Source organism: Periplaneta americana, chromosome 2, assembly GCF_040183065.1.
Source record: "Periplaneta americana isolate PAMFEO1 chromosome 2, P.americana_PAMFEO1_priV1, whole genome shotgun sequence".
NCBI classification, from domain to species: Eukaryota; Metazoa; Arthropoda; class Insecta; order Blattodea; family Blattidae; genus Periplaneta; species Periplaneta americana.
The window spans coordinates 117,571,642-117,583,931 of record NC_091118.1 but is presented as its reverse complement, the minus strand read 5'-3'; the positions used below and the strand labels follow the sequence as shown (position 1 = coordinate 117,583,931).

Sequence of the window (12,290 nt, the reverse complement as noted above, 5' to 3'; positions counted from 1 at the left end):
TTAATTTTCTCAATTAATTTCCAGTCAATGAAAAATTTCTTTATTAACATGGAAACCAAACCACTCAAAAATCACAGGAAATACCAAAGCAAGAGATCTTTTAATTTTTAAGGGCATTTCGTTGAAAATGGACAAGGTGTTTGAAAATGGACAAGATGCCACATCTGATTGGAGAAGAATTCTCATCTCAAGAGATAAAACTTTCAGAATAATGACAAACCAGCATAAGGTTCTATTACTCTAAAAGAGAAGGGCAATGCAATTATGGAAAGAAATTTCAATTACAGCCTAACTGAATTTTTAGATGAGCAGAGACTTCCTTCTGGAGCTAGTAAACCTCATTGAAAGAAGACTAAGCTAAGAGTTGGTAGGAATGTCAGCTCAAAATATGAAGTTGTAGCTTCTAATCTTCAAATCCACAGCACGACAGCCCATGAAGGGTCAAGGCCGACTAGCTGACAACTGGCCTCATGTTCACAAGTCTCAACACAACACAACTAGTACAGGGGTAACATGTCGTCAGCACGATTATCTCTCCCCCACCACCATTATAACTGGTTTTTGAAATCGAATTTCACTACCTAAGATAGTTCCCCAAATTCGTCAGAATGCTGGGTAAGCATTGGCCGAAATATCGTGAGAAAATACACAATTTTGCTAATTACTGTAGTCCGTATAACACATCATGCAAACATACTGGAATATTTTAAAGAAACTATGTTAGCTATAGGAAGATCAAGTGCTCTGACGTGAAATGGCATATTTATTGCTTCTTATATTTTACATCAATGCAAAGTGCCTGGAAGACTAATATTCGAAAAGACATATTTATATCTCCTACATCTGGTTTGCATCATTACAAAGGAAAACTCTCAGAAGTTCTTTTTCTAAACATAAATATCTTAATGAATATGGACTTACTGATGGTCTGACGGACATTCTGGCAATCAATATCTCTCCACGTGCTTTAATTGTACCTTCTTTCTTGCTTTGGTTACAAATAATGCTTACTTTGTCGTGTTATTCATTTCTATGGCAGACAAGTGTTGTCCTATCTTTTCTCCACAAAACAACAACCTTTCCCAACAGCATCCTCCCTTCTCGTTTTTTCAAGTAACTTTCTCCTTACTCCCAATGTCTAATAGCTACAATATGTGATAAAAAATGTTGTAATTGACACTGTGTTGGAGACTCGGCATTGCCTTGTACAATTGCAGTTCATAACCCAAGGTGATGTAAGAAGGTCATATAACCTAATTGATACAGAATCGTTAAATAGCCAACTATAAAAAGAAACGATAAACTAGAATAAATAAATTATGTGAAGTAAATCAGTCTCAAGTACAGTGTTAGTGAATAGACAATGTGCAATATAAAGAAATAATGATAAACTTCCTGCATTCGTGAAAACTTTGGACTCTTCTTAATGCAAGGTATACGAAGAGATGGACAAAACCACGTTTTATGATTTCAACAGAAACAAACACAGCGAACTTCTAGTGTTAATGTGCGTCTTATCCTCTTCAGTCCCGAATTTATATTTAAAAAGAATTGAAAAAAAAAAAAAAATCGGTCACATAATCATCCTGGGGTTCCAAAAATCCCAAATCAAGTCTTCATAGAAAATCAAATTTTGGGGCAATTTTGACTCTTGGTGCCCTCAAATTTTAAATTCTAATTTATAATTCTGATATAGAAATGTTGCAAAAGTGACACACTCTTCATTTCTATCAAATTTAATTTTTCAAAATTTTCAAAACTATCCAAGACACCGCAAAAAATTAAAAGAAAATTATGTATACTATACTCTACAACAAGACTGAAGAGGATAAACAAGCAAGCATTTCTTTCAGTACTTCAATACCTGAAATGGATACCCAATTCGATTCAAAAGTCACTGTATTATTAGAAGAACCTCCATATAGGTAAAGAAATTAACTGGTGGTGCTGTAGCAGCAGAGTAATTCTGTAATGATTTTTTATTAATAAGAAAAAGGTAAAGGTAAACCACGTTACATGCCATGAAGGCACTAGGGAGGGGACAGCAAGAAGGTAGAGAGAGCCCCATGCTTTCTTGACATCGACACTAGGATGAGGTAGTGTGGTAGGCACCACACTCCGACCATCTTTCATCCCAGGAAAGACTCAGTACTCAATTTGATACGAGACTGAGCGAACCTCGGGGCTCTTCTAAAAGTCTGGCAATGAGAAAATCCCATCACCACCTGGGATCGAACCACAGATCTTCCAGTCCATAGCCAGCTGCTCTACGAACTGAGCTAGCCGGCCACCTTTTTTATTAATATAAACTGAAAATCTGAGTATGGAACAAGTTTTCAATTCAGATAACAAGGATTTGTTTTGAAAATTTCTGCCTTCCTGAATATAAGCTATGGAACGAACACAAAAGAGAATTCTAAACTATTCACTAAGAGGAGAATCACAGTCACATGCTGTTTCTAATGCAATTAGTTATTATAAGTTTCCATTGTGTTATGAACAAAGTAAAGAAATCGTGCTGTTTCAAGGGGACAAAAGCATTAAATCTACCTTTCGATTATTTTAATCAAAAAGGTAGCTGTTTATACCATACATTTGATCTCACTTGCGGTAGAATGGATTGTCAGAAAAAACTGTTCAACTTCTGGATAATGCTCAGTCTCTCACCCTAATAAGAACTTATTGAGATCTTCTGATGGTAACATCTTTGTAAAGTGCCTGCCATTTACATAACGTCCTTCATTCATAAGTACCTGGGACATGTTTCAGTTTTTTTAATTTGTTCCAATGTCCCAGCAACACCTGCATTTTTTCTGGTTATTAACCAAAACGATTAAGACCTCTTTAAAGAGTTAAATTCATTAGTTTATCTTCGTATTTCATATTTAGAAGCTTACTGTAGTTGAGATATGGTATATTTTAACAATGGAGTTCGATCTTATTTCAAACATTTCTTGTCATCCAACAGAAAGCACGTCATTTTATTAGCCAGTGCTCCCAACATTATTTCTTGTGATATACAAGGCTAAAAAATTCGTATCCAAATACAAGAATTTTGTTAGGTTCGACAGTACGAGAATATATTTACAATGGTTTTCGTCATCTATTCATTAACTTTTCTATAATAGCTAGTCAGCAGTGGAGTTGACCAGTTTACAACAATAACAGATACATTGAGGTGTTACCATGCTAGTCTGCTCTATTTGTAAATTATGAAGAATATGCCGAAATGTAAACTTGTACACGTTTAATGAAGCACTTCAAAAAGAATTTTTTGAAGAAACAAAAAAAAATAGTGTCCTGAAACAGTGAACTGTACATTGGACACAGTGAAAAAAAAAATGATATTTTGGCTCATATTGAAACTACTAAACATTGTAAATGAGTTATTAACGACTGTGGTCCTATAATAAAGTTAACAGACTTCTTTCAAAACGATCAGTGCAGAGAAGTGCCAAATTTAGCAGCAAAGGAAGGCAATGTGTTCCAATGTCCCAGCAACACCTGCATTTTTCCTGGTTATTAACCGAAACGATTTAGACCTCTTTAAAGAGTTAAATTCATTATTTTATTTTCGGACTTCATATTTAGAAGCTTACTGTAGTTAAGAACATAGCTTCACATCTTAAGACTATGCACCAAAACTTGTACCGGTACATAAATTGTTTGGCCCAAAATGTTTTTCTGCAATCACTAAATCAGAGGTAATTGTTACTAGTGTAAGTCCCTTTAACTAAAGATGAACTGCGCATTTCAAAACTACAAAGGCACTCACTTTGTTGTTCCCCTGGCTCTTGCCGATGCTGAGAATGAATTCCTTGCTATCGACGCTCTGTTCACTGTTTATGTTCAGTATAATATTAATCATGTTTACATGCTTAGGCACGTACAGGAGAGACGACTTTGTAGGAATACGAAAGAGCGGGACAAGTCTCAACATTACATGCAAAATGGTATAGATTAAGTTAGGTTGTGACATAGGTTCTAGTTGCATGAAATGCAACAGTACAATCTAAAGGAAGCCCGCATACTTTAGACAGTAATATTAATTAAGTGAGAATGGGTTTGTAATAACTCATGTCTGCACCTGAACATAATTATCACGAATCTTGGTTCATGATTTTAACAAATTTCACTTCTGTCTAACTTATCAGACAATAAGGAATTGGGAACTAATTTCCAGCACATACGTCATCACTAGCCAACAGGAGAACACACATGATTTGATACGATGAAATGGGAGATGGTAAAACTTCATCCTTTTGTTTATCTCAGTATTTTTATCTGGAATTCAGTATACACTGTATAGACTACCTCCAACTAATGTTGAACTACCTTAGTTAAATTTCTTAAGTACTTGCTTGACACTGGATGTTCTCTGCAGCAAATATGCACTCTGGTAACTTGAAAAAGTAAATGTATACGCGTATAAATCATTTTGAAACGCACAATGAGAAAAATCCTTTATTTTGAGCCAAACTGGTAACTTTTTTGCTCACAATCTTTCATTTCAATTACCATGTAATATTCTGAATTCTTTAGCAGTAATTAATGTATTTTAAAATATCATTTTTAACTAATTAAATGCCTACTGTAAACCTGATACATACTGTGTGAAACTAAAGCAATGCAAGTCAAGTAATGGTTTTTTTCAATAGAAGTCATCGTGAAATATGTTTTCAATTATGAGTTAGGTTAAAGGTGCTTTCAGCAGCTGTCAAAATATTCTCGACTATGTACCTATGATTATGGTTTATTCAGTTTATAAGAATACTCCAATAGTTACACTGAATATAACTCTATATATATAATTAACCAAATAACATTTAGGCTTAGCAGTTATGAGATCTGAAAAAATCACTGTATTATTTAAAGACAAATATGTGAAAATGTTCAGTCATATGAATCAATACTTTTTAACCTCCTTACGATTTTCTTGCATCTGATTACATATAGGCTTTGTCTATTGAGAAAATTACAATGTTATACAGTAGTAGCTGATAATAAAGATCATTGTACAGGTTATATTGTTTAAATTGTTTTAAAAATGTACACAGATAGCCTATATTTAATAAGAAACAACTGTAGGTATTATTGGGACTATTACTTACGTTTTCTTTTGCAAGAAATCTGCCTCCAAAACAATCGTACAGAGACATTCTGAACTGGAGGTCGGGTCGAAATGGTACGGCTTTACTTCAATATCTTGATTAAGAGACAGAGTTGCCCATTTTCGTTGTGGTAAGCTGAAGCCCACTGTGCCACGGGGGACATCCGAATGAAAACGAACAGTGAAGACATAATGTTGTGATGGACCAGTACTTACTTCAATGTGCCTGCAAAACGAAAATCAGTTTTTCATTTCAGAAGCATGTCAATGACACTGTTAAACATTCACAACGCAGTCGGTTTCTCTATACTTACTTCACATCATCAGGAAAATCATCTTTGTTGACAACAGCACAGTTTGTCAATGACAGTTCATCTGTAGGACAACGAGATGCTTTCATACGCTGTAAAGAGTAATTTGTCATTTTAATAATACATCAATTTCTTGTTAATGTAATGTTCAATATTTAGATGGTGGTAACGAAACGGAAATAGACATAAGAATCCATTTGACAAGTAAGTATAACTCTCGAAAAATACGCATTAAAATTGGCAGAATTAATATTTAAATAGCTACTACTAAACATATTTCGTATAGTATAATTTGTATCTTATAATATTCCATTATGTACTAATATAATGTTATAATGAAAACTCACCATCCCTGACATCTTCTTTAACAAACTCGTTATCAATACTACTACCCGCAATGCAGACAGGTCAATGCGAACCTTATTTTGTTGTTCTGTGATGCGAACCGATGCGATCAGTTGCCTTACTGCTCAATTGCAACCGATGACCGCTAAGTTTCGCTACAATCGCTCCGCCCATTCCTTGCACAGCAATGTCAGGCAAAGGCGAGCGGGGAGTGAAGGGAAATAGTGGATAATAGATTACATTATGACAACACGTCAGTGTTGCCAATGTAGCCACCTTGTGGCTAAATCTAGCCATTTCGAATACTGATCTAGCAACAAATTTTTCAAAATGCCACCTGTAGCATTTTAGCTACTTTCTGTGCTCTATTTAGCTGCTTTTGGCCATTTTGAATTTTTTTAGGTACATTCTAATTTTTATTACTTATAGCCTACGTGCATACTTCATACTTCATACTTTTCAATGGTCCTACCGTTACAGAAAATTGCACAATAGTATGCAATTAGGGTACGCATTGCCTTTTCGGTATTCAGTACTTCCCTCGGTTAAATGATGAATTTTCTCCTCTCTTTTTGCACAGAGCACGTGATGACGTATTTCACACCATTCAAGGTGCATTTATCTTGTGATTTGTGTCTGCAGACTGCATTGCCAAAGACGTTTTGTGCATTGCATTCAATTTTAAAATAATAGTTGCTATATTGTAGTTTAGTTTAGATATCGTGCTGTGATCTGTTTGAAATTAGTGATTGTGTTTTAATTAAATATCACGTGAGTAATAAAATATAATATTTATCATGACGAATCTAAATATACTCAAAAGTATCGAAAAGAATAGGAGAATTTGGAGGAATTAAAAGACTGGATACAACCTGTTCCTACAGTCAATTCAAAAGTATTTTTATAAAATTTGTAAATCATACTTCTGCGTTAAATTTGCCCCATTCGAATGCTGAAGAAGAGAGAGTTTTCAGTCAAGTCACTATTGTGATAAACAAATTAAGGAACAGGATTAAAATAAAAACATTGTCGGCTATTTTGAACGTCAAGTTTGGATTACATCGCGCCGTATGCAGAAGTGTTGCTATTCATATGAAGTTCTTTCTGAAGTTCTTCGCCTTGTGGGAACAACCGCAACCTATACGTCATCAGAGAATAATCCCAGTACTTCTGAAAGGGTGTTGGAAACAAGGGATGAGGAAGATGGCAGCGTTGATGATGATGATGATGATGATGATGATGATGATGATGATGATGATGATGATGATGTGTATTTCTATTATGTGCGTTATAATTAACAGTTGCCTATTTCTCTAATTCCTTCTCTCTCAGCTTATTATTACGATATAATACGTATACTTTTTTAAATGTGTTTGCACCTGACATATTTAGGCCTATCGTTTTTAGTGATTTAAACTGTAGCCACCAACGAGTTAGAAAGAGAGAGATATTCTCTTCTAACTCGATGGTAGCCACTTCTGGCCATTTTCGGGATCAGTTGTAGCACTGCCATCGTGATCTAGACCAGGCCGTAATGCAGATTGTGTGACGTCACTCGATGAGTCGGGCTTTTCTATTTGAGTATACGGAGCTGAGTGAAATATATTACTTTAATGCGTGTCGGCGCTCAATTTTATTTAGTGTAATGTGTGTATAAGACCCCTTCACACTTCTTATTGCATAATATGTTGCAGAAATAATTACAAAACTGTGTTATTTTAATTTGAACGGAGTTTTACATGGTAACATAACCTGGTTGAGAACGAAAACGGTTTTGAGATTTAATAAAGAAGAATATATTTTTAGGATAAACTTCAGAACACGGTTACCGTCCTTACTTATAGGTAGAAAATTCACCACAGTCCCTCCTATGAAATGTATATACGTCATATTACTTAGTAACGCTGAGGTATAGTTCCGGTAATTTCTGAACTGAAAACAGTTGAATTTATTTTTTGTGGAGATGCATTTGATCCTATAAGCAAGGCATATTAAAATCCTGAACGAACCGAACTAATTTGTATATGCAAGATGTATGAATACGAAGGGAACTACCTCAGCGCTAGTTTAGCCCTAGTAACATATTAAACTAATCAGACTTCAGACTGGAGTACCGTCTGAAACGAATAAATACAATTGAAGTGTAGACAAATTGCATTTATGAGTTATACGTAGCGTTATGCTTAATTATAATGCATAATTGCGAATATGGAAATAAGGCAAGTACTGATAGAATAAACATAACCTATAACTTCAATACATTAAAATATGCGTGCGATGCAACTGAAAATTGTTGAAACGTGCATAAATGAATGTGCAAGAATTTCGTAATGAAGCATGAGTGCTTTATTTCAACTAATTACAATTCTAGATACTGTAACAGTAATGAAAACTATAGGGTATAATTTTTCGTAATATACTATATGTATCTCGTTTTAAGTTCAAATTGTGTATATCATCAAACGTCGTATTATTTACTCGTATAATGTAGGTTATTCACAAATAAAAAGGGCGCAATAATTTAAATTTAATAAGACAAATACGGTAAACTAACAATAATGGATTAGACAAGAGTAACATCGGTAACGCTGCACTTAGGCCTAATCACAACTTACTTTACATGCCAGTCAATGTTTCACTTTCAGGTATATATTATTACACATATTTAGCCTACTGTTTATAAGACCAAAATTTCACTTAACCACATAAGGGCGCAATATTTAATCGAAATAAAGGCAGGTATTACACATACGAACTTTGCCTGCAACAACGTAATTTTCACACCAAAAATAATATTATACCTTAAATTGCAAGTAAATTGTGTCTCAAGTGTCTCACAATCACTGTTTAAAATTTTACTGACGCAATTACACTGCATTTCAGAGAAATATATGTTATTCTTCATGCACTGCAACTAAGTCATATGGTTGAAAGACCGCCTTTCGCGATCAGCTGTTAAGGGAGTCACGTGGTCTGCCTTACGGCCTGTATTAGATCACGATGGCAGTGGTTGTAGCCACTTTTTTCCACTAGGTGTTGACACTGCAACACGTGCAATACTTGCATAGCTGGCGCAAGGAACGTTTACCGAAAAGCAATAGTGGCGTTGCTGTCTGTTTTGACGTCTGTATGTGCAACGCCAAGGTGGCGAGAGGTACGAGGCGATGGAAGTACTATCTCTTCCAAGAAGATGAACAGATGAGTACATCGCTGTGGAAATAAAGAATGCAGCAAGAGAAAAATTCGAAGCTAATTAAACGCGCAACGAATGTTTACGAATGAAATAATACCGTGCGATACAAAACACGTATTCACATACAATGAAACAAATGAAAGTCGTAATGTAACTGTCACAATGCAAGACTGATTCTGTCGATGTCATTTCTCTTTCGACTGTACTTTTGAATACCATTCGTGACCTTTCCTGTCGCCCGCTCTTCCTTATCGCATTGTTTTATTCGCATTCCTTCCGTCGGTATTCCCTGCTTGCGAAACCTATACTACTAGTAAGCGGAAACATTATTTCCATCTACTAGAACTAGACGGCAGTTCGGAAGGCGGTCGGCTATATGCGCCGTAGCATTTCTGGTATGTTACGTCACAAGCTTGTACAGTAGAACTATCGGAATCAGTCTATAACAAGTACTTCCCGAGTTGGCTTGTTCACGTGTGAGTGTTTCAATACATTGAATAAGTAAAAATAACATTTACTGTGTGTGTTTAAGATAAATAAATGGAAGAAGAGACTGTGAAAAGACAAGTATTGCACAGGTAGGCGCGGAAAATAATGTTTAAGGTGTATTATTATTTTAAAAACGTTGACGAGCAGAACGCTGCCGGCTATCTTGATGCTGGTTGCAACGTTGCCAACGTGCAAGAAACAACTGTAGAAGCGTATGGTGTGGGATTGAGAACAGTGCAAAGAATATTGTTAGCGAAGGAAAGAGGGTTTGTTTGGTGTCATGCTTAGAGTAATCAAGAGCTAAGGTCATTATTGTCTTTCGATAATTTAAATTCTCTCCTGCGCTATTTGTGTTGCACGTGCGCATAAAGTACGATGTGGCAATGTTGTACGCTGCCTTGCTCTCTCTGTCTCTCTCGACGCAAACGCTAGCAGACTACCGCCTTTCGAATTGCTGTCGAATTTTCTAGTAGTACAAGTATTGCACTGTTGTAACCTGTTCCTACAGTCAATTCAAAAGTATTTATTTGTCTATGGTTGTAACGTTATCTGTTTACCACCCTTTCTTCTCATTCCGCGCTCGTCTTCTCCTGGGTCACCGACTTTACATACAGAACATAATAATAATAATAATAATAATAATAATAATAATAATAATAATAATAATAAATTGTACTCCAGCGATTATAATATTTGCTATAGGCCTACTCTCATATGAACTGTAGTTTTTTTCTCTTTTACGGAGGAAGCTTACTGCAGCCTGAGGTTATTGTGCTTTCCACTCCTGCTCTGTGAATCATTACGTTCTTGCACGTACAGATATCACCTTTGGTGACGTGTTGTTTACAATGTCAAGTTGACCCTGGTAACGTATATAAATGTAATCAAGGTTGATGACAGTCTGGAAGTGATGCATCGTTGAGTGTGTACACGTTTGAATTTGGTGACGTGCTCGCAGGGTCATTTCATCGAACATAAAATAGATTGCCTCATGTACACGAAATCACTAGGTGACGCGTCGTTTAGTGAGCAATGTCAAGCTGAGTGACGGCAGTCTGGAAGTGATGCATCGTTGAGTGTGTACACGTCTGGAAGTGGTGACGTGCAGGGTCGTCTTAACGGCATCATAGACACCCCCCCGGGCATGAGTGCACTGCCTACAAAACCACTTATAAGAGTAAAAATGGGAATTATCTATAAACTTACATTTATTGATATCTCCAAGAAAAATCTGTATTTTGACATTTAAAAAAAACCTGATGTATAGCAAAGATTAATCATTTCAGAGGTTTGGACAATATAACATGAGCCTTGATACTTGGGAACAAAAATTTCAACATAAAAATGGTACATTGTTGGTAATACTGTCAGAGATAACACAGGCTCACATTGTGAAATGACCATGAATTATTTATATTTATTCTTAATCAAGTGTGTCACTCTGGATGGCGCAGTTGCTATAGCGCTGGCGGGTTCGATCCCGGCCCAAGTCGATGCCATTTAAGTGTGCTTAAAATGCGACAGGCTCATGCAACGAGTTAGAATCTTATCTTTATAACTCGTTGGGTGCATGTCACCAAATTTAGCGGCATGTAAAAGAACTCCTGCAGGACAAAATTCTTCACACCAGCGACGCTGATATAACCTCGGCAGTTGCGAGCGTCGTTAAAGAAACCATATATATATATAATGAGGCAGGGCACATTTAATCGTCACATAACCTCTACCTATCTCTACCTCCCAGAATCTCTAAAGTACTGCCGACACCATCTCTATGCAGACGACCTTCAAATATACATAAAATTCCACACTGACGAAATAAATGATGCAATAACTAAAATTAATGTCGATCTGGACTCAATCTGGACATGGACACGGAAATTCCGACTTAAACTAAATCCAGAAAAATCACAGTCAATCATTGTGCGTCATTCACGTTTGTTAAGCACTATTACCATACCAAATCTGTCCCCGATTAAAATACACGGCACCGAAATTCCGTTCAGTGAATCAGTAAAGAATCTAGGTATTTATATGGATAAAAGTTTACATTGGAACATTCAAGTTGCAGAAACCTGCAAAAAAGTATTCTCATTAATCCACTCGTTTAGACGATTGAAGAATTTTCTACCCTTTTCCATGAAAAAATGTTAGTGCAAACACTCGTGATGCCCCACTTCGATTACTGTGATATTCTGTTTACTGATCTAAGCGTTAATTCGGCGCAGAGACTACAACGTGTTCATAATATGTGCGTCCGTTTCGTCTGCAATATTCGCCGGACTGATCACGTAACACCATCCCTCGAAATGTTGTCCTGGCTCCGTCTAGAAGATCGTAGGAAAATCCAAAAATCCACTGTCTTTCCCTTCTCTTTCACATATTGCATTTCTCCACTCCTGTCTATCTTGCGTATCGTTTTCAAAATTTATCCACCCATCATAATCTAGACACACGATCACAACACTCCTCAATATTATCTATTCCCTCCCACCGAACATCCTCATATTCATCTTCTTTCACTGTGGCTGTTCCTCGACTCTGGAATTCCCTATCGAGTAATGTCAGGGACTGTCAGACATCAAACCAATTAAGAATAGGCTAACGAGATATTTTTCTAACAATTCTTGTTAACAATAATAGCTGTTTCAAGTTTCTCAATGTTTAATTGTTATATATATCACATATAAATATCTAAATAATCTCATTATTATTATTATTATTATTATTATTACTATTATTATTATTATTATTATTATTATTATTATAACTGTTTCTTACCAATGTTTATTATTGTCACACTAACATTAGTTATCCAATTTTCATTATTTACTTTCATGTT

At 35.8% G+C, this 12,290-nt stretch overlaps 1 protein-coding gene across 1 annotated transcript in view; it reads right to left on the bottom strand.

Annotated features, from left to right (window-relative positions):
* Positions 1-5,987, bottom strand: part of comt (comatose) — a 46,721-nt gene extending 40,734 nt beyond the window's left edge. Inside the window, exons 1-3 of the mRNA XM_069818408.1 lie at positions 5,769-5,987; positions 5,425-5,513; positions 5,112-5,336 (exon numbers count right to left, since the gene is read on the bottom strand). Coding sequence (XP_069674509.1) covers positions 5,112-5,336; positions 5,425-5,513; positions 5,769-5,780 — 326 coding nt within the window. The 5' untranslated portion in view covers positions 5,781-5,987. The remainder of the gene's footprint in view (positions 1-5,111; positions 5,337-5,424; positions 5,514-5,768) is intronic.
* Between the last annotated feature and the right edge of the window lie 6,303 nt (positions 5,988-12,290).